At 55.9% G+C, this 18,744-nt stretch overlaps 2 protein-coding genes across 2 annotated transcripts in view; one reads left to right on the top strand and one right to left on the bottom strand.

Annotated features, from left to right (window-relative positions):
• Positions 1-2,421: 2,421 nt before the first annotated feature.
• Positions 2,422-14,368, top strand: RHOF (ras homolog family member F, filopodia associated). The gene is made up of 5 exons (XM_010995891.3): positions 2,422-3,005; positions 3,303-3,390; positions 11,564-11,673; positions 11,769-11,903; positions 12,833-14,368. Exons 1-5 carry the CDS (start codon positions 2,868-2,870, stop codon positions 12,995-12,997), a joined length of 636 nt encoding a protein of 211 aa, XP_010994193.1. The 5' UTR covers positions 2,422-2,867; the 3' UTR covers positions 12,998-14,368.
• Positions 14,337-18,744, bottom strand: part of TMEM120B (transmembrane protein 120B) — a 40,088-nt gene continuing 35,680 nt past the window's right edge. The window contains exons 9-12 of the mRNA XM_010995892.3: positions 17,844-17,936; positions 16,952-17,016; positions 16,531-16,599; positions 14,337-16,026 (exon numbers count right to left, since the gene is read on the bottom strand). Of these exons, the coding sequence (XP_010994194.1) occupies positions 15,913-16,026; positions 16,531-16,599; positions 16,952-17,016; positions 17,844-17,936 (341 nt within the window). The 3' untranslated portion in view covers positions 14,337-15,912. The remainder of the gene's footprint in view (positions 16,027-16,530; positions 16,600-16,951; positions 17,017-17,843; positions 17,937-18,744) is intronic.

Below are 18,744 nucleotides of genomic sequence, written 5' to 3'. Positions count from 1 at the left end.
ACAGCCCTGGCAAGAACCAGCTTAAGGAATCTTTCTTACTCTCCTAAGTCTTTCCAGGAATTGCTGGGAATAGAAGAATGACCGAGGTCCTCGGAACATCTCACAGGTAAGGGAGCAGGGCTCCCCGGGTGTGTGGGTGTTCCCAGTGCCTCAGCTGGCCTGCCCTGGCCCAGTGCCTCTGAGGAAGCTCCGAGCAGCTGGCCCGGCTGCTGGGTATTTTTAGCTACAGATCCAGCCCCTACACCACCACTGGAGCCAGGTCCAACTCAAACACGCTCCAGGCTGGGTGGGGCTGGGGCTCTGCCAGCCTCTTGCCCAGGCAGGGGTGGGTGGGCAGGCTGGGGCTAGTGTCAGCTGTCCTTCCTGGATCTGGGCCGGGCTGGGGAGACCCACTTTTCCTCTTCCTCCCTCTCTCAGTTTTGTGTAAGTCATTTTTTCTGTCATAAGTTGACATCCATTTCTTGGACAGAAAATGTGGAAACTGAGGTCTGGGGATTTTGAGGAAAGTCAAGTGCCCTCCCACCACGGGTGGAGTGGTTAACACAGTTTGCTCAGTGGAGTGACCCTCCTAAGTGAATTCTCCCCAGGCCCCTCTCAGATGAAGCAGTCTTACTCTCCCAGTCCCTCCCTGAGCTTCAGGGTCTCTGATGCGAGGTCAGGCCTGAGGCAGCCAGAAGGGAGAGGCCTGTGCCTGGCTTAAAGGTAAGTAGTCCTCCCCTCCTCAAAGCCCTCTTCCATTCTCCTCCATGAGTGATGGCCTCCTCCTCTGGTCCTCACTTCTGATATGCCCCTGGACCTGGCTGCCTCCTCTCCTCCCAACCTCAGGCTGCCACTGTGCAGAGATGGCACAGGCCTGTCTCAGCCTCACCAGCCAGTCAAAGCTCCTTCCTGATCACCAGAGAGAGCTTTGACTGGGCTCCTCTCCTGTTCAGAGCCTCTGTCCGGCACCCCTCTTGAGCCAGGCAGCCAGGCCTCCATGATCTAACTAACCCTGGTTTTCCTTGACAACTATGTCTGGCCTTGCTCCTTACTCCCCAGCTACTGATGAGGTTTTCCAGCCACCATGCATATGCTGGGCTGGGTACCCATCCTCCTTCCACTAGCCCTTCCTGTGAGCACTGCAAAGCTTAGTCTGTGTGCTACCCAGCTCACAACCTTCCCTGAGCGCCACAGGGGCTCTGGTGTCTAAATTGTTCACATCTCCCAGACTTCTGTAGACTGCTTCCCCCAAGACTGAGTTCCTCAAAGGCAGGAACACAATTGCCTCTCAATAAACTTGTGCTACAAAAATGGAATGAATGAATTGCTGTAAGTCTGTCTAGGGGTGCCTGAGCCAGCAGCTGCCCTCTGGCCTGGTGATAGGATAGGGCTTTGCACTTAACATCCTGGAGTCAGGCCTTGTCTCTTTCCAGACCTGGGCTCTTTGGGGGCTTCCCGGGCAGTCGCTGCTGCCATCTCGTGGTCAAATCATGTCTTAACAGCCACAGAAAACCTCGACCTGGCATTTATGGAACTGCCAGGTTGGCAGTTTCCTCTCCGAAGTAAAGTTTACCTGAGTCTTGCTGAGAACTTGAGAATAGGGAATCTTCTGGGTCGGGTGGGGGCTAGAGGATCCTGAGTCCTGCCAATGCTTCTCTGAGGAAACTGCCAGAGGTCCTACCTCAGCTGGAAAAGACCCTGCTCTCACCTAGCCATGTCCCGGTCCCTGCCTAGCACGCACCTGCTTGGGAGGGGGAGGGGTCCGTCTATCACTCCTGACCACTGGCCTGGTTTATGCAAACGACACCCCGAGGTCTCAGGAAGGGAAGGGTTAGGGGCATGGGTGGTCTCATCCAGCCACCCTGATAATAGCCGTTCAGAATAAATATTAAATAGCAGTTTCGGTCAGGGGGTGGTAGGGTTGGGGAGAATTCTTAGGATTAAGGATATGTGTGGCTGCTGGCTGGAGAACACAGATTTCTTGGTGGGAGCGGGGCTATCAGTCTCCAAGGTGGACCGAAGGGGGCCCAGCTGATCTCAACTAGATCTACTCTGGCTTTCCCCGTCCCCTTCTCAACGGTGTCTTGCTTGGTTCACGCCTCTGGTACTTGCTAGAAAGAACCTCCCGGCCGCGTGGTTTGGGGCCAACCCTCGAAAGGGTATGGTTCCGCGGCGGTTCACCTGTTCTCTCAGCCACCGCGCCGAGATTGCCCGGCAGAGGGCGGCAGACCTCCACCTTTGGGAGGTGGGGTAATAGGTAAGCGGCACCGCTATTCCCCAATCTGCACACAGACAGGCTCCCAGACGGCCAGACCAGGTAGGCAAACACCACCCCCATGCCAAGATCTTCCCTGGTACCACCGACTCTACATTCTGGGGGGAAACTGGGGTCAGAGCGGAATTCCCCAAGACCACGCAGTTGGGGCGGGACAAAGCTGGGGGGCTTTCCCCAGAGCTTGAGACCAAAGGCTCCTCGAACCCGCGTGCTGGGTGGACAATCCTCCAATCAAAGAGTCTCTATCCGATGGAGAAGGCCGAATCGGCCAATCAGAGGGTCCTTGCCGGAAGACAGAGTCTGCCAATCAAGAGTGCCGGCGGGGAGGGGCGGAAACGGTCAGATCTTACTGGTGGGGGCCGAGCCGTGAGATGGGAGCGACGCTTGCTGCTGAGCACTCCGTTTGTCAGTTACCTCAGTTTCCCTGCGAATAAGAGAAGACTGGACCGAGACCCTAGCAGGAAGTCAAATTGAGGCTGGGAGGTCGACCTGGTTGGCTGGCTGGCGGAGGCGGTGTCGGTTTGGGGGCGGGGTTTCTCCTGGCCCCGCCCCCAATAGCTCAACACCAGTTCTCTGCCGCGCGCGCTGCCGCCAGTGGTGCCGGCTCCCGGCTATGGACACCCCTGGGGCCCCGGCCCCGACCGCCGCCCCGGCCCCAGGCAGGAAGGAGCTGAAGATCGTGATCGTGGGCGACGGCGGCTGCGGCAAGACTTCGCTGCTCATGGTGTACAGCCAGGGCTCCTTCCCCGAGGTGAGGCCCGCCGGGGGGATGGAGGCAGGTTGGGGTTGAGGGGGAAGGGCTTGGGACCACTAGGGGCGAAGGACGGGCTTAAGCCTACCCCCCAAGCCCGGACCCCGGGTCCCCGGCGTCCTGAGCACTGAGAGGTGGCCGTCACCCCGGGGCGCCCCCTCGGGAATTCCAGAGCTGGGCAGAGTGAGGGTGGCTGAGCTGGATGGGGTGAAGATGGAAGGTGGGGGATGGGGGTCCAGCTGGACCCTGGGCCCACGCCGCATCCCTTAAGAACCAGCCCGACCCCTTCTCCAACAGCACTACGCCCCATCCGTGTTCGAGAAGTATACAGCCAGCGTGACAGTGGGCAGTAAGGAGGTGACCCTGAACCTCTACGACACCGCCGGTGAGTGCGCCTGTGCTGAGTGGGTCCGGGTCCGCCCGAAGGACTTCCCCTGACCGGCATCCCCCGCCGGGCATCCCCGCCCGCCAGCCTCTCCCGGGACCTGACATCTCGTTACTCCTGGAGGCCGTGGAGGGGCGCTGGCTGGGAGCGGGTTGACCACCGCCTGGTTGAGTGGTACTGGAGGCCGAAAGAGTCGCCCCCTCTGTTAAAGGAGGATATTTGGAGGAGGTGGTCTCCTGGGCCACCCTCCTAGCTCTGATGTGTTGAGGGCTCACAGCTTCGTTCCTCTCCTGTGGTTCTCGAAAACTGTGGGCTCTGCTTCTGCTTTACCATGGCTCCAGGATTTCGTGTATTACATGCTGTGGTTTCTTAAGATTCCTTGGGCTGCGGATTTGAGTCCCCTGGTGTTAGGATTCAGCGGGCTGCATTGCTGGGTCCTATGTTCTAGAATACTCTGGGCTACAGATAGGAAGGAGCCTGTGACTCCAGGATTCTGTGGCCCACAGTCCTGAGGCTCCAGAGCCCTGCAAATATAAATTCTGAGTCCCATGTTTCTGGGATTCCACGGGCTATGGTGCATGGCTCTGGAATTTTGTGATCTACAATTTTGAGCCTGTGTTTCGATGATTCTGTGGCTACAGTTCTGCTTCTTCCTAGTTTCCTGGGAAGAAACCGGGCACTGGAAAAGGATCAGAGTTCTAGGGGACGTATGGCCAAAATAAGATTCTCTCTGCCACCTGCAGCTCCTAAGGCAAGCTTATTTATGCTAATTGCGTCACAGTCACCAGCATTCCTATTGTTGGGGGTTGGGTGGGAGGCGCACAGCCACCAATGGGAGGATTTGGGTAATACTGCCGTACCTGGTACCCTTGGGGAGCTTCCATCCTTCCCTGATTCCTACTGAGCTGAATCAACATTGGGGAGCAAAGGTCGGGGTCCCCACTTGGAGCCTCACCCAGCCTCTGTGACTCAGTGTTTAGTGACCTGCATGGAACCATATCATCAGGTGCCCCTTCCCCTGTCAGCCAAGCCTTATATGTATGAGGTAAAGTCTTCCAACTGGCCTTGGATGGGGCCCAAATCCACGACCACCCTCCAACCCCACCCCTCCATAAGGCTGCCAGTGGCATCTCTCATTCCACCCTGGAGAGAATGGGGAAAGGGGGACTCTCAACCTCAGACCCCTCCTCCATTCCTGACTTTGCTATATGGGTGTGTCCCCAATACAGTGGCCTCCAAGGACCCTCTCTTGTTGGCCGAGGGTCCAGCAGGGCCACCCCTAGAACACGGCCGTACCTCCAGCCCCGTGAACTGGGAGAGCCACAGGCGTCTGAGGAATTCCCAAGGGTGTGGCCACAGGAGCAGTAAACATCATGATGTGTCTGGGACACTTTTGGTTTCACACGCTTCCTGTCCGGGACCCAGGTAGGGACAGGTTCATTAACCCCACCTTGTGGCTGGAGTGCTGGTGAGGCAGGGAGAATCAGAGGGTAGATTTTACTCTCTCCTCCCTCTGCCCTCAGAGTTTCTCCAGTAGATCCTCTGGGGTTCACTGTTCATTGCAGCCTCCCCCGTCAGACCCAGAGCAGGGACCACTTCTGGTCTTTCTGGCCTCACCCAGAGAAAGATGCTCAAAGAACTTACCAGGGTCGGTTATCATGTGGAGGTTCTGGAAAGCTTCTACTTGTTATAAGGCAGGACTTTCACTAAGAGCTGCTGTGGGAGGGATAGAGTCATCAGAAGCGGTGACCACCCAGGCAGTGAGAACCTCATCCACTGTTTCCTGCTGCTCCGCATACTTTGTAGTCAGACCTGGGCTTTGATGCCAGCTCCCCTGGCTATGTGTCACAGGCGACACCTGGGCCTCAGTTTCCTCCTCTATAATCAAGGTCAAAATAGCCCTGAAGGTTAAATCAGATCCATGTGATGTGCAGCACTTAGCACAGGAAGAGCTCGTACCTGCTGTCATTGTGATTTTTTAACCCCCGCCTTCAGGCCCAGGCCCGAGCCCAGGCCTGTTCTTCTGAATCCATGGCCTGCAGAGTTTTGTGCCAGCCCCAACCCGTGCTTTCTCAGCAGGACTGTTCCAGGCAACAGAAAAGCAGCGCTGGGGTTTGAACCTGTCAGTGGAGTCCCCGGGAGAGTAGGCTGGCCACACAGCAGGCAGGACAGCCCCAGGAGAGGTACTCCGGGGGGGAGAGACGTGAGTGCTCCCCCAAGGGTCTCCCGCCAGGAAGCCCCACTGTCAGGAGGAGCGTGAAGGAGGAAGGACTGGGTCATTCCTCCTCCACACGCCAGTGCCTAGCACAGTGTTTGTCCTGGAGCAAGGCTTGCGGAATGAATGAATGAATGAATGAATGAAGATGAGACCTAGATGCAGAGACATCCTTGGAGAAAGTCCTTTGCGATAAAGATAAGATTTGTCTCTGCCTGTAGGGCAGACAGATATCAGGAGAAAGTGAAAGGAAGGATGGCCAGGTGACCAGCTCAAGAGAGATAAAGACTAAGAGGGTGATGAGAGTGGCCGAGATGGAGATGAGTCTAGTAAAGGTAGTTGTAGAAGGTTCTAGACCCTGATGGGCTAGACCCCATGGTGGAGGGCAGGGGGCAGGGGAGCATGTTTCCCATCAACCAGTGGTGCCCAGAGCTCCGGGATGGGGTGGCCTCCGGGATGCTGTATTTCTCCACACCCAGGACCTCAGCCATGGGGGTCCACGTGGGAGGACAGTCTGGCTACTTGTCTCCATCCTGCGGAAGCAGTTACAGACACCGCAGCGGTGGGAGGGTGGCTGGAGGGGTGACGGAGCTCTTGGTGTGCAGAGGTGAAGGAAGGCGGGGGCTGTACCCTGACACCCTCAGAGGCAGGAAGCTGTGGTAAAGTCTGAAGTTTCCTGGGCAGAGAGAAGGGAGGCAGGGCGAGGTGAGATGTTAAGACACCAACCAGAGCAGAGCTGTCTGGGCCTTGGGGTGGGGCCCAGGGTTGGGGCATCATAGGATGCGGTGGAGTTGCCCCTGGGAGGTGGGGAGCTGTGGTCCCCTTCCCAGCCTGAGATAGGAAAAGTGGGGGGTAAAGCAGTTACTAAGACAGGAATCAGGGACAGGAGGGGTGTCTAGGAGCCAGGAGCCCTGGGGACCGGGGAGCAGATCCTGCAGGTCTGTCGGAACTTGGTCTGTACTACGGGCCAGGGCTGCCCCAGCCCCAGAGGAAACGCAGGTGGGTGGGACCCAGTAGCGCTAGTAAAAGTATGTTCCTCTTCTGGCAGCTTCCCCTTCTGCCTGCACCCTTGTCCTGACCAATCCTCCACCCCGGCTGGAGCTGGGAACTACATGCCCTGTGGCTATCCTCCAGCAGATTTGAGGACCACTGTGGCCCAGTGACAAGTCTCCTGAACCCAGCTCCAGGCCTTAGAGACCCTGTCCCAGGGAAGATGACTGCCAGGGCAGAGCTCCTTCCTGCAAAGGAAGCAGCCTCACTTAAGGCCAGAGCCTCACTTCCTCCTGCCCCACAGTACCACCAACTTCAGGAAGATGGGCTTCTTCGAGGGGAGCCATGGCCCAGAAGACCTTTCCTCTCCAGAAGCAAATGCATCCTTTTGCACATAAATCGACATATTTTTTAACCTCTCCAGCCCACCCACAGAGGCCAGACTGGGACCCCTGTTCACCCCTGGGCAGGTGACATGCCCCTTTAAGCCTTGGCATCACTGTGATAAATGGGGAAGTGTCATTCTATCACCTTGTGGCTGACAGGCCCCCTAAAGCTGCTGGGTCCAAAGATCAGGGGTTACAATCTCCTTCGCAGGCCCCTGTCCTTGGGAGTTTCTGTTTCAGTTGTAACCACAGGCCCACACCTTTGCCCAGAATCGCTCAATCCTTCACTTCCAGTTTCAAGGGCAAGGTTATCACCCCTTTTCCAGATAAGGAAAATGAGGCGCAGAGAAGAAAGGTGCCAAGATCATGGAATGTGAGTCTGAGTGGAGCCTGGCTCTCCTGACTTCACCCTCCTGAGGGACACGAGGCCAGCAGCACCCGAAAGTCCATCACCTGCAGGCCTGGTCCCTGTGTGGAGGCGCATACTGACTCTTGGGAAAGCTGAGCCAGGCGCCGTCCAGCCAAGAAGGCAACCTGGAGAAGGAGCTGGGATCTGGGCTGGCTGCCCATCCTCTCCCAGGGTCCCTCCCTCTCCTGAAATGCTGGCATTGGCAGCCTTTCCCTCTCCAGGTCAGGGCTGGGGCTTGCAGGGTGAGGACCGCTCCCACCTTCTGTCCTTAGAGGGGGGCACCCCAATAGTTTTACCTGTAGTCCTCTGTCCCTTACAAGTCTTCTCTTTGGCTGTGTGACTTTGGGCAAGTCACTTCACCTCTCTGTGCTTCTGTTTCTGCATCTGTAAGATGGGGATAACAATAGCTCTACCTTGTCCAGACCAGGTAGTGAGGAATGAGGAGTCTGTGCAGGTAAAGGGCTTTGAATGGGGCCTGGCATGCAAAGAGTGAGCACTGCTGATAAATATTGTTGGTAGTGACCATTTTTATTACTATCAAGGCTCACCTGCTCCTCACATATTCATTTCACAGATGAGAAAACTGAGGTCCAGAGGTTAAGTCCCAACTGGAAAGACTGGGGAAGGCTCCCTTGGGAGAATTGGAACTTTTAGAGTGGCTGGGCAGACAGCAGACCTTGGAGCTGGGCTCTGAGTTGGTGCTTCAGCTCCCAGGAGGTCTATGACCTTGAAAAAGGCCTCCCTTGGCCACCCACGTGGGCTCCTAACAGGAAGCACTTGCCCCACCCAGCGTCCCTCCCAGAGTGACTGCTTAAATTAACACAGGTGATGGCAGTGAAATGCCCTTGCACACCTGAAAGCCACAGAGATTATCATTACACTTTTTTCACCCGCACATTTGTTCACTCATTCCCCAAATGTTTTTTGAGCTTGTCTGTGTCTCAGGGGATGTAACAGTGACCAGTACAGAGATGGCCCTGTCCTCAGGGGGCTTACGTGCTCCTGAGGAATACCAAAAAAAAAAAAAAAATGACATCAGGTAGTTACACTTGCTAGGAAGAAAAATAAAGCCACAGTCAGTCATGGGACAGACTGCAAAGGAGGCTCTTGTTTCAGAGCATTTGGAAAGTTCTCTGGAAGAGGTAACACTTCTGCAGAGGTCTGAAGGAAAAGGAGGGAGTGAGCCTCACCACTACCTGGGGAGAGCCTTCTAGAAGAGGGCACAGAGGCCCTGCACGGGAGCAGGCTTGGTCTGACTCCCTCCTTCCACCTGCTGCAGCCTGACTTCTGCCCTCATCAACCTGCTGAAATCATCACAGGCTGTAACTGCTAAACCCGATGGCACGTCCCAGCCCTTGTCTCTGCCGCATCTGACAAGACTTGAACAACTTCAGAACAACCTACCAGCCAGTAGTGACTGGACACCTGCTAGGTGCCGGGAACACTTTTCAAGGACAGGCATGGCCCCTGCCCTCAGGGTGCTCACAGTCCCCGGGGAGACAGGCAGTGAACAAGTGAGTGAGTGAGTGAGGACAGGTGGGGACAGGCAGGGCGGGGACAGACTTGGAGTGGCCAGGGAAGGCCTGTCTGAGGGCAGCCCAGCAAGACGAGGGAAGACGTCAGAACACAATAGCCCTGTTTTCCAACCACTGTCTTTTCCTGCCAGATTTCTAAAAAGGAATCAGAACATATGTTAGGCCAGAATTATGAGCCGCACTGTTACATCGTAGAGGCCCGGGACCTGTTTTCTGCACTACAAAGCAGAAGGGAGCATTGCAAGAATGCTGGCCTTGGAATTGAAGGAACTGGGGGTCAGTCCTGGCTGCGATTCGGTGACCTCAGGCAGGTCATTTCACGTTTCCTTATCTGTAAATGGAGGTATTCGGAAGTTCCCTGACTTAGTGGATCAGATGCTGGTTGTAGAGATTTCTTAATCCTGCGCAGGCAAAGGCCCTCTCAGAAGTGCGAAGTACAAGGAGGTATTATCCGTAAGTAGAGGGAGAGCGAAGGTGGTGATCCTGAGACAGGAGATACTGTGGATGGTCAGCCTGAATGTTTAAAAGTAAAGTGCTAGGAAGCAAATGGGGGGGAGGGATGAGGGAAACACATCCCAGGTGTGGCACGAGAGCTTGGTTGGTTGAGAAACAGCAAGGAGGCCACCTTGGCTGGACTGCAGTGAGTGAGGAGGGCAGGAGAGAGGGAGATGAAGTCGGGGGGTGGGGGCGCCAGCCACGTGGGCCACTGGGAGATGCTTGGATTTCCTACAAAGGGCAGTAAGGAGCCACTGAAGGTGTTCCAGCTGAGGGGAGAGGGAGCATGATTTTACTTGTGTTTTAAGATCCCTCCAGCTGCCCAGTGGGGAACGGACTGAGGGGCAGCAGGAGACAGACAGTGGCTTGGATGAGGATGCCATCCCACAGAACTTACCACAACGATGGAAGTGGTCTGCACCTGTACCGCCCATTACGCTAGCCACCGGCGCCGTCTGGCAATTAATCACTTGAAATGTAGCCAGTGCAATGGAGAGCCTGAATTTTTAATGCTAATTAAATAGCCACATTGGATAGCACAGGTCTAGGAAGATGTGGACAGAGGTTAGGAGAGGGGAGAATTTGGGGACGTGTGTGGAAAGAGGAGGAGATGGGCTGGACTAGCATATTGGGCCAGTTTTCCACTGTCCTACAAGGGTTTCTGCAGCCTTGTGGTGTTGAGGGCAGGAGGGCCTGAGGATGGCCCAGCCATCGTTATAACTGGATCACGGGTCACTGCACTGCTCCGGTATCCCTGGGTTGTGGGGGAGCCAGTGGGGAGGAGACGGTGGCTGTACCCCATCATCAGCAGGGGTCTTGGAGCTGACTTGGCCTGTCTGTGCTCACTGGAGAGGCCACTTGTCCTGAGGGGCCTTTGGCAGGGAGGGAGCAGGGGGCAGGCCGACTGGAGAGGCCACTTGTCCTGAGAGGCCTTTGGCAGGGAGGGAGCAGGGGGCAGGCACCCACAGGCTGGAGGCAGCGGCAGGGATTCCTGGCTCCATGTTCTGTGTTCCCAGGAAGGAAGTCACCAACCGAGTCTTTCTGCAGTGGTAGCTGGGAGTCGCCAATGGGCCTGAAAGGGTCTCACTTCTCTCTGTGGGAATTTTTCAAAAATACTGGGGCCTGATTACCAAGTGTAGCGCCTATTCCTAGGCCTGCTTCTGGACCAGGGAGAAAAACTACTACAGGACATTAGTGTAGGTAAAATCTGAACACGGCCTGTGGATTGGATTAGAATACAGTGTTGGTGTCTGAGTTTGATACTTATACTGAGGTAGGTGAGAGGATGTCCTTGTTCTTAGAAAAACCACATGGGAACTCTCCCCGGTGGGTAAAGCAGCTGAAGTTCTCCAGTTACCTCTTACGTGGTTCAGAGGGTTTGTCTACAGATAAAGCAACTGGGCAAAATGTGAACATTCGGTCAATCTGGCTAAGGGAGTTCTTTGCACCCTTTTTTGCAATTTTTATGTAGGTTTGAAACTGTCAGTATAAAAAAAGTTGGTTTTGTTTTTTTTTAAACCAAACCCACCGTTGCCCAAGCCCAGCCTTGGGTTGTGATCCAGCTGAGCCAGGAGCGGTCAGCTTTCCCTGGCGAGTCTAGTGTGCAGTGGGGTTGACAACTGCTGTGCAGGGTGGACTTGGGAGGGGGCGTGCTTGTCGCCTCCAGCAATCCTCCCACCCTCCTCCCAGCGCTGGTCAGAATGGCAGGAGTTGTTCAACCAGAGGCCATGCACCTCTTAGGCTGGAGGAGGGCCACCATCCATGGTTAACTGCAGTGTCCTGGGCCCACCCAGCCCCACTGGTCTGAATCTCCAGGGAGGGAAGGGATTTGGCCTCAGAGTCTGCTGTAAACCCGAGCACCGGGGCAGGGTGGTGGGAGGGAGAGGTAATCGTCACCAACCGCTAGCCGTTTTTCCAGCACTTACCTGGCAATCAGGCCCATCTCTGAGCGTGCATGGCATTTATCTTGTGGCATAATCTTTGCTACTGTCTAGGACTGTGGGCTGCCACCTCTGTTTGACAGATGAGGAAACTAAGAGTTGCTTGCCCAGGAGACCACAGCCTCTCACCCATCTGAGCCCAGGCAGGGGACTCAGGTGGACATGTGGTGCCTCCCTGACCCGCACCTGCTGTCTGGTTTCAGGGCAGGAAGATTATGACCGGCTGCGGCCCCTGTCCTACCAGAACACCCACCTCGTGCTCATCTGCTATGATGTCATGAACCCTACCAGCTATGACAATGTCCTCATCAAGGTGAGGCCCATCTCCCCACCTGCCTGCCTCTGGGGGTGGGGCCACACGTGGGCCCCAGCCCTGATGCCCGCCTTCTCCTTCCTCTCCTTCCACAGTGGTTCCCTGAGGTCACGCATTTCTGCCGTGGGACCCCCATGGTGCTCATCGGCTGCAAGACCGACCTGAGGAAGGACAAGGAGCAGCTGCGCAAGCTGCGGGCGGCCCAGCTGGAGCCCATCACCTACATGCAGGTGGGCCAGGGGCCCCCTCCCCAGTCCCTGCCCCCTAGCCAGGACCCCAGGTCCCTAGGCACAGCCATGGCCGAAAAGCCTCCCAGGCCCTGTGGCCCCTGCATCTGGTGTGCCTTAGTGGCCTTTTGCGAGCTGAAGCCAGCAGGATGCTAAGAATAATAATTTTAAAATATTAATATCAATAGCACATTTGAGCACTTTCCATTACTTACCATATTTAATCCTTATAACCTAAGGCGGGTACTATTAGCATCCCCCATTTTTCAGGGGAGAGGTTGAGACTCAGAGAGGGTAAATAGCTTGCCCAGGGTCACACAGCTAACCTGAAGTGGAGCCACAGCCTGGGCCTTTAAACACCAGCCTGTCCCATCCCCCCGGGGCCTGGACGGGCAGCCCCGTGTTGGAAAGCAGGCTTCCTTTCAGCAGCCTGACCAAACCCGGCGGCCTTCTGGGTGATGCAGGGGAGAATAAAAGGAACCCAAAGGAAAACTAATAAAGTTTAATAAAAAGGAATAGGCATTAATAAATTTTAGAAATAAAGTTTTTCTTTTTTTACTCTAGCAGCCAGCTCAGTTGCCTAACTTGAGCAGGGAGAGGCATGTAGGAAGGCCTTTGGTCTTGAGGCCTTCAGCTTCAGCTCTTCTCATAGGCCTGGCAGACACCACAGACCACCTCAGTTCTGGGCTGGGGTCAGCCCCGCCTCTGCCCAAAGCTGAGGGGGTGGGAGGTGGGGACCAGGATGGGCTTCTCCCAGCAGCTGCAGCCCAAGGGCCACACCAAACTTATGTTCCATCCACACACATGGCGGGGGTGCTGGCCCTGGGACGGGAAGAGGGGCCCACCCAAAGGCCTCCAGCCTGAGAGTCCCCAGATCTGTGAGGGGGTCTCCCCAGGCCTCTCGTCTAATCCCAGCCCCTCCCCCCACCCAGGGCCAGAGTGCCTGTGAGCAGATCCGAGCTGCCCTCTACCTGGAATGTTCCGCCAAGTTTCGGGAGAACGTGGAGGACGTCTTCCGAGAGGCTGCCAAGGTGGCCCTCAGTGCTCTGAAGAAAGCGCATCGGCAGAAACACCCCCGGCTGTGCCTGCTGCTCTGACACCCCCGGGCGGGGCACTCGGCCCTCATGACAGACAGAACCAACGGGCCCGGGGCCTCAGGCCCAGACTGCTCCCCAGGTCCTGCCCCCTTCCCAGCTCTCGAAGGGCACGTGGAGTCGGGTGTTTCCAGGGCCTGGTGTCTGGAGCCTGTGGCTAGGCTCTTAGAACATTCTGGAACTCTTTTCCCAGCTGGGGCTTTGACTGTGAGCTGCCCTCTGGGCTCACACAGGAGCTGTGGCCTGCGTGGTGGTGGTGATGGGTGAGGATGCTGGACTCGGTCCCTCTGTACCCTGGAACCAGCCTTTGTCCCCAGGACTCAGGAATGCCCTTGACACAACCTCCCCCGAGCTGTGTGTCCCTTCTGCACACCCAGTAGGTCCTCAAAGCCCATGCTTGAAAAACATCTGGTATTTGGGTAAACACAGACGTGGCAGCGTTCCGCACGGCCCCCAAGCCTGCTCTCCCGTCACCCGCCGGCCTGGGCTCCGGAGATAGGCATGGCTACATCCTCCAGCTTCTTGCTTCCTCCCCCCAGGAACTTGGGTGCCGTGACGGGCTGGGGCCTATCAGGAGAACACAGGCAGCAGCCCCGGATGTGGGGGCCCGGCACCAGCACCCCCGCCCCTCCGCCCCACACAGGGGACTTCAGTCTCAGCCTGCAGCTTGGCCACCATCTTTGCATTGCTGGGCGCACATGAGGGCGGGGAGGACCTCTCAGAAAGAAGAAGTATTCCCTGGACCATCCACCTGCCCCCAACTACTTGCCAGAAACTCGAGATGAAAAGTGACCTTGGGCAAGTCAGGTCTCTATAGACTGTTTATCTGCAAAAGGATGTCACTGGCTTATTTAGTCACCAAGCTCTCCTCTGTCCCTGAGAGCCTCCACTTCTGCCAAGATGTGGAGATCTGGAGTCAAGGCCATCCTGGCCTCCTGCGAGAACAGACTTGATCAACCCCCAGTGCAGATTCACTGAACCTTCTGGAGGGTCAGGGGTCCAGGAGTTAAACAAGTGCCCCAGGTGATTCTGATGCCCTGGACATTGAGAGCTGCTGGCTCCTGAGTGAGCCCAGGAATCAGTGTTGACCTAAGATGAGATAATGGCTTCAGGTGGCTCCTGCCCTCCCTGGTATCTCCTGCCTCAAACCCCCTCACCCACCCAGTGCTTCAGCCCCACAGGCCTGAGAAAGACTTCTGAAGTCCACCCCACCCAGGTTCCCGAAGGCCCTGCCATGACCTGGGGAGTCAACAGAGCACTCGGTCCAAGGCCTCATGGACAAATGATGGTTTAGGACAGAGATCCGCAAACTACAGTCTGTGGACCAAGTCTGGCCACTGCCTATTTTTGTAAATAAAGTTTTATTGGAACACAGCCATGCCCATTCATTTATGCCTTGGCTGCTTTTGCCCCACGACTGCAGAACAGAGTAGTGTGACAGAGACCATCTGGCCCTTGACGGAAAAAGTTTGCCAACTCCTAGTCTAGGGCAAACCCAAGTGCCTAAAGGGCCAGATGGGAAACCCAAATGAGTGAAGTAGGGCAGGGATAAAAGGGAGTGGTGGGGCCTGTGGCAAACTAGGAAGCAAGCAGCCCATCCTGCACAGGCAGCTCAGCCCAGCCACATGCTGCCCTGTGGGAACGGTGCTAGGTCTTTCCATTTCTCTAGGGAAAGCAGAAGTCTGGGTTTTTATTTGGAATCTTATTAGGGGGAGGGGAAATTTCGTATTTTAAAAATTTAAACCCCTTTGAGGGCCAAAGCATGACTATGCACACCGTCTGTGAACTCTGGTCAAAGGAGATTTCTAGGAAAGTAGTTGGGGGCAGCTGAGGCCCCTGTGAAGAGGCAGAAGATGTTACCAAACCTGTTGGTTTCTTCACCCTCCCCTCGAATACAGAGCCTAACGAGGTGACCAGCAGACCTGCCCTGGCCTCTAAAGTGCGGCCTCAGCTTCCTGGCCTCCTTGAAGTGAGGCTGTTCAGACATCCCGCACCCCACGTTCCAGAACATCTGAGGTGAAGGGAGGGAGCTGGACAGTGAGTGACCTCCATGCTGGCTTAAGTCCCAACCAGTGCTGAGGGTCTTGGTCCCACTCCCTGAGTACTCATTGCAAGAATTTGGGAAGGTGGGCCGAAGGGTGGGGGTCAGGAAGCCCCCAAAAGCGGACCCAAACTTTGTGTCAAAAACAAAACAGAAAAAAAAAACAGGTCCTCAAACCAGCCGAACAGGGCAGGAGCGCCCTCTGGTGGTGACCCACAGGAAACCTCGCACCTCAGGCCAAGCCCCAGGCCTCGGGGAGGTAGGGCGGCTTTCCCCAGGTGGCCGGCAGGCAGGAGACTCAGGAAGCACAAAGAGCAAGAGGCACAGACCACAGTGGTTCTCTGAGAACTCACACCCCCACCGCGGAGGCGTGGGGCTTACAGCAGGAGCCGTGTGTCGGGAGGGAGGCTCCACAGCACACTGAGGGGCTTCCTTCCACCCCCGCCTGGAACTCAGTAAGTAGCAGGTCAGCGGAAATCCAGCCCCAGCGAGGCACGTCCAAAGCCCAACCTGAGGGGCTCAGGTGACAGGAGCAGGGGACAGAGGGGCTCCCTGAGGCTTAGCCTCCCCGCCCCGACCAAGACTGACCCAGTCTCACCGAGAGCAGTGGGGCAGGAAGGCCGCAGATTCTAAGGGAAGGAGGAGGGCCAATATTAAATATGTCATAAATAGGCAGGCTGGGGCCAGCTAATACTGTGCGGACAGGCTGGGGTCACATTCCTTTTGTCCGGCCAGGGACCACAGCCTCGGCCCCGCTCCCAGTGATGCCACTGGCCCCTGAGGTCACTGCTGTCAGTGGCCACTGGCACTGCTGGGGAGGAAGTCCCCCCGCAGCCTCAGGAGTCCGGGGGCTCGAGGGGCGCGTGGGCCTCGTGGCTCACGGCTTCTTGGCCTTGCTTCTGTTCTTCTGCAGCTTGGTGTGAACGACTTTGAGCGTGGTCAGGAAGTTGCCCAGGAAGAGGACGAGGAATGTGAGTGCCAACACGAACACCTGGGGGGTGGCGGACGTGCAGAGAAGGGCGGTGCTCAGGGCAGGGGAAGGTGAGGCAGAGAATGGAACGGAAGGAGGGAAAAGGCCAGGCCGGCTCTGATCCGCTCTCCTTGCTGAATTGCCCACCACACCCCCTGGGACCTCAGCACCCCCTTAGCACAGGCTACCAGCAAACCACAGGGTTTGCCAGCAGAAGGCGGGGATCTGGGCCAACTGGGTGAAGGGTGTGAGTCCTCGGGGTCGGGCAGTGTCCCAGGGGCCCCTCCCTCGGTCCCCCTCATAGTGCAAACCTCCCTGGGCTTCTCAGATCACTAAGGGGCTCTCTAGCCTCCTGAATTCCCTCCCATGGTCTCCCAAGCCCCAGGAGCTGAGCAGAGTAGGCCCCACAGAAGTGGGGAGGTGGGTGGCTGAGGAAGGAATTCTCCCCATGCGGACCCAACCTTCCCCTGCAACCAACACACACACACACACACACACACACACACACACACACACACACCATACCTGCCATTCTCTGCATTCCTCATGGCTGGAGAGCTCAAATAACGTGACGGCGTTGTAGAGCTGCCAGAACTGGAAAGAGGGGAGGTAGGCACTGCTCGCCCCACCCAATCACCCCGGAGCCCCACGTGGGAAAGCCCAGGGAGGGGGGCCAAGCCCCCCAGCTTCTGCTCTCAACTGCCCTGAGACGCTAAAAGCCCCCCTAAATGAAACTGGGGCATCCTAGGCCAGAGCAGCTTGAGAACCTGGGGCTGGGCAAGCTGGTGCCGAGCTCTGGCACCCCTGGACCCAGGGGCCACCCTAGCCCCAGGACCCCGTGGGGCCAGCTTGGGAATGGCTGATGAGAGAGGTGGGGGGGCCTAAAGACCTGCTCCCCACAGGTTAGCCCAGCGCAGGGGGAACCCACAAACTCCAAGGGACTCACGTGGCCGCAGAACAGGAAAGGCAGAAGGAAGGTGAGGCCTCGCCACATCCAGGACTGAAATCCTTCTGTGGAGAGGAAGGAGGGAGCGAAGTGCCCGTGTGAGGTGGCCCAGCCACACCAGTCACTCTGAGATCAGCCAGTTCTGAGACACATGGGCAGGGGAGGGGCAGAGCCCTCACCTCCTCAGACACCTGCCACCGGGCCTGATGGCTCTCAGTGCCTCAAGTCACCACGAACCAAGTGGGCAGACAACCCTTACCAACGCTGATGAGCCAAACACTAGGTTTTTAATACTTTAATTCACAAGGGATTTTGCATGTTATTATCAGCCTTTGCATGCATCATTTCCATCGAGTTTCGACAAAACAGGGCCTACTCTGCAGAATAATTCAATGTAAATGACCATTTCAAAAGATAGTAGACTCTTCTTAAAAACATTCTCCCCTGAAAGTTTAGATGAGGGTTCTCTGAGCTTTTCCAATGGGACACCCAGCCCTATGAGTTCAAGTTAAGCCCACCCTTTCCGATGTATATACATGTATTTTTTTTTACAAATATTTATGTGTAATCATACATAAATTGTGTAAGTGCAAAAACACTAGACTAACTACGTACATCATAAAACAGACAAAAAATAGGTATTTAAAACGGAAAAGCTAGAGGCCAGCATCAGAGGCCTGGCACACAGCCGGCCTCGCGCTCATCGGCTGAAACGGAACCCACGAGGAATTAGGAAAAGCAATTGGGGTGAGGCTGGCAGCCCTGGCTTTGCACGTGGCAGAACTTGTTAGGTTCTAACTGGCACCTGCTCCCAGTGAGGAGTGCGGGGCAAGGTCTAGGGGAGCGGGGAGGGCCAGTGCTTGTCTCCCCATCCCCAGGCCTGGCTACTCACCCACCGTGAGGTCCAGGTGATTCCTCTCCCCCAGGGCCCGCAGTCGGTAGAGGCAGCCCCTCTGGTAATAATACTGCAGGAACTGGACACAGCCTGCAGGGGGAGCACAGTGCCCAGCTCAGGGCCTGGAGGGCCCAGCCACACCTCCACCGCAGGCGGGGGGTCTTCACTGCCAGGGCGGGGGCGGGGGTACAGCCCCCTCCCACCCACCCCCCCCAACACACACCACACACACAGGTCTGAATCTGCTTTATCCCTCATCCAGAATACAAGATACAAATTTTATACCATAATAAGGACACAGTATAAAATTCAAAGGGAACAAACAGGTCATCTGAAAACCCAACTGAGCCCGAACAAGGCTTCTGGAGCTCTCCTTCGGCATGCAGTAGGCACTCAGTGGATGCTTGCTGGAATGGTGGCATCATGCTGGGAGCCGTGGGCAATGCCAAGACACGAGAGAGAGAGTTCCATAAAATGGGGTACTTTGTAGTCACTAAAAATGAGGCAGAATTCTGTGTGCTGACGAAAAATACCCATGATGATTGTTAAAAGAATATAAGCCAGGGAGTAGGGTATAGCTCAAGTGGCTGAGTGCATGCTTAGCACTCACGAGGTCCTGGGTTCGATCCCCAGTACCTCCTCTAAAAGTAAACCTAATTAACTCCTCCCCACATAAATAAATAAACAGATAAATATTTTAAAATAAAAGAATATAAACCAGGTTATAAGCACAGCTATGTAGAAGGCTCCCAAATTTGTAAGCTATACAGAATGCAGTATATGTGTATATACATATTTATGAATAAAAATGTTTGAAAGGACATAGATCTGTTAATACCCTAAGGGTGGGGTTACACCTAATTTCCCTTCTTGGCTTGTATGTTTGTGTTTGTTTGTA

The sequence above is a fragment of the Camelus dromedarius genome, chromosome 31, assembly GCF_036321535.1.
Source record: "Camelus dromedarius isolate mCamDro1 chromosome 31, mCamDro1.pat, whole genome shotgun sequence".
In the NCBI taxonomy this organism is placed as follows: Eukaryota; Metazoa; Chordata; class Mammalia; order Artiodactyla; family Camelidae; genus Camelus; species Camelus dromedarius.
Note: the sequence above shows the minus strand (reverse complement) of the source record. Positions and strands in the feature narration are given on the sequence as shown.

Excerpts from the sequence above, each read along its gene's own strand:
- RHOF (XM_010995891.3), top strand. The coding sequence starts at position 2,868 with ATGGACACCCCTGGGGCCCCGGCCCCGACCGCCGCCCCGGCCCCAGGC. Across the intron at positions 3,006-3,302 it reads GCCAGGGCTCCTTCCCCGAG|CACTACGCCCCATCCGTGTT; the intron begins GTGAGGCCCGCC and ends CTTCTCCAACAG. Across the intron at positions 3,391-11,563 it reads GAACCTCTACGACACCGCCG|GGCAGGAAGATTATGACCGG; the intron begins GTGAGTGCGCCT and ends GTCTGGTTTCAG.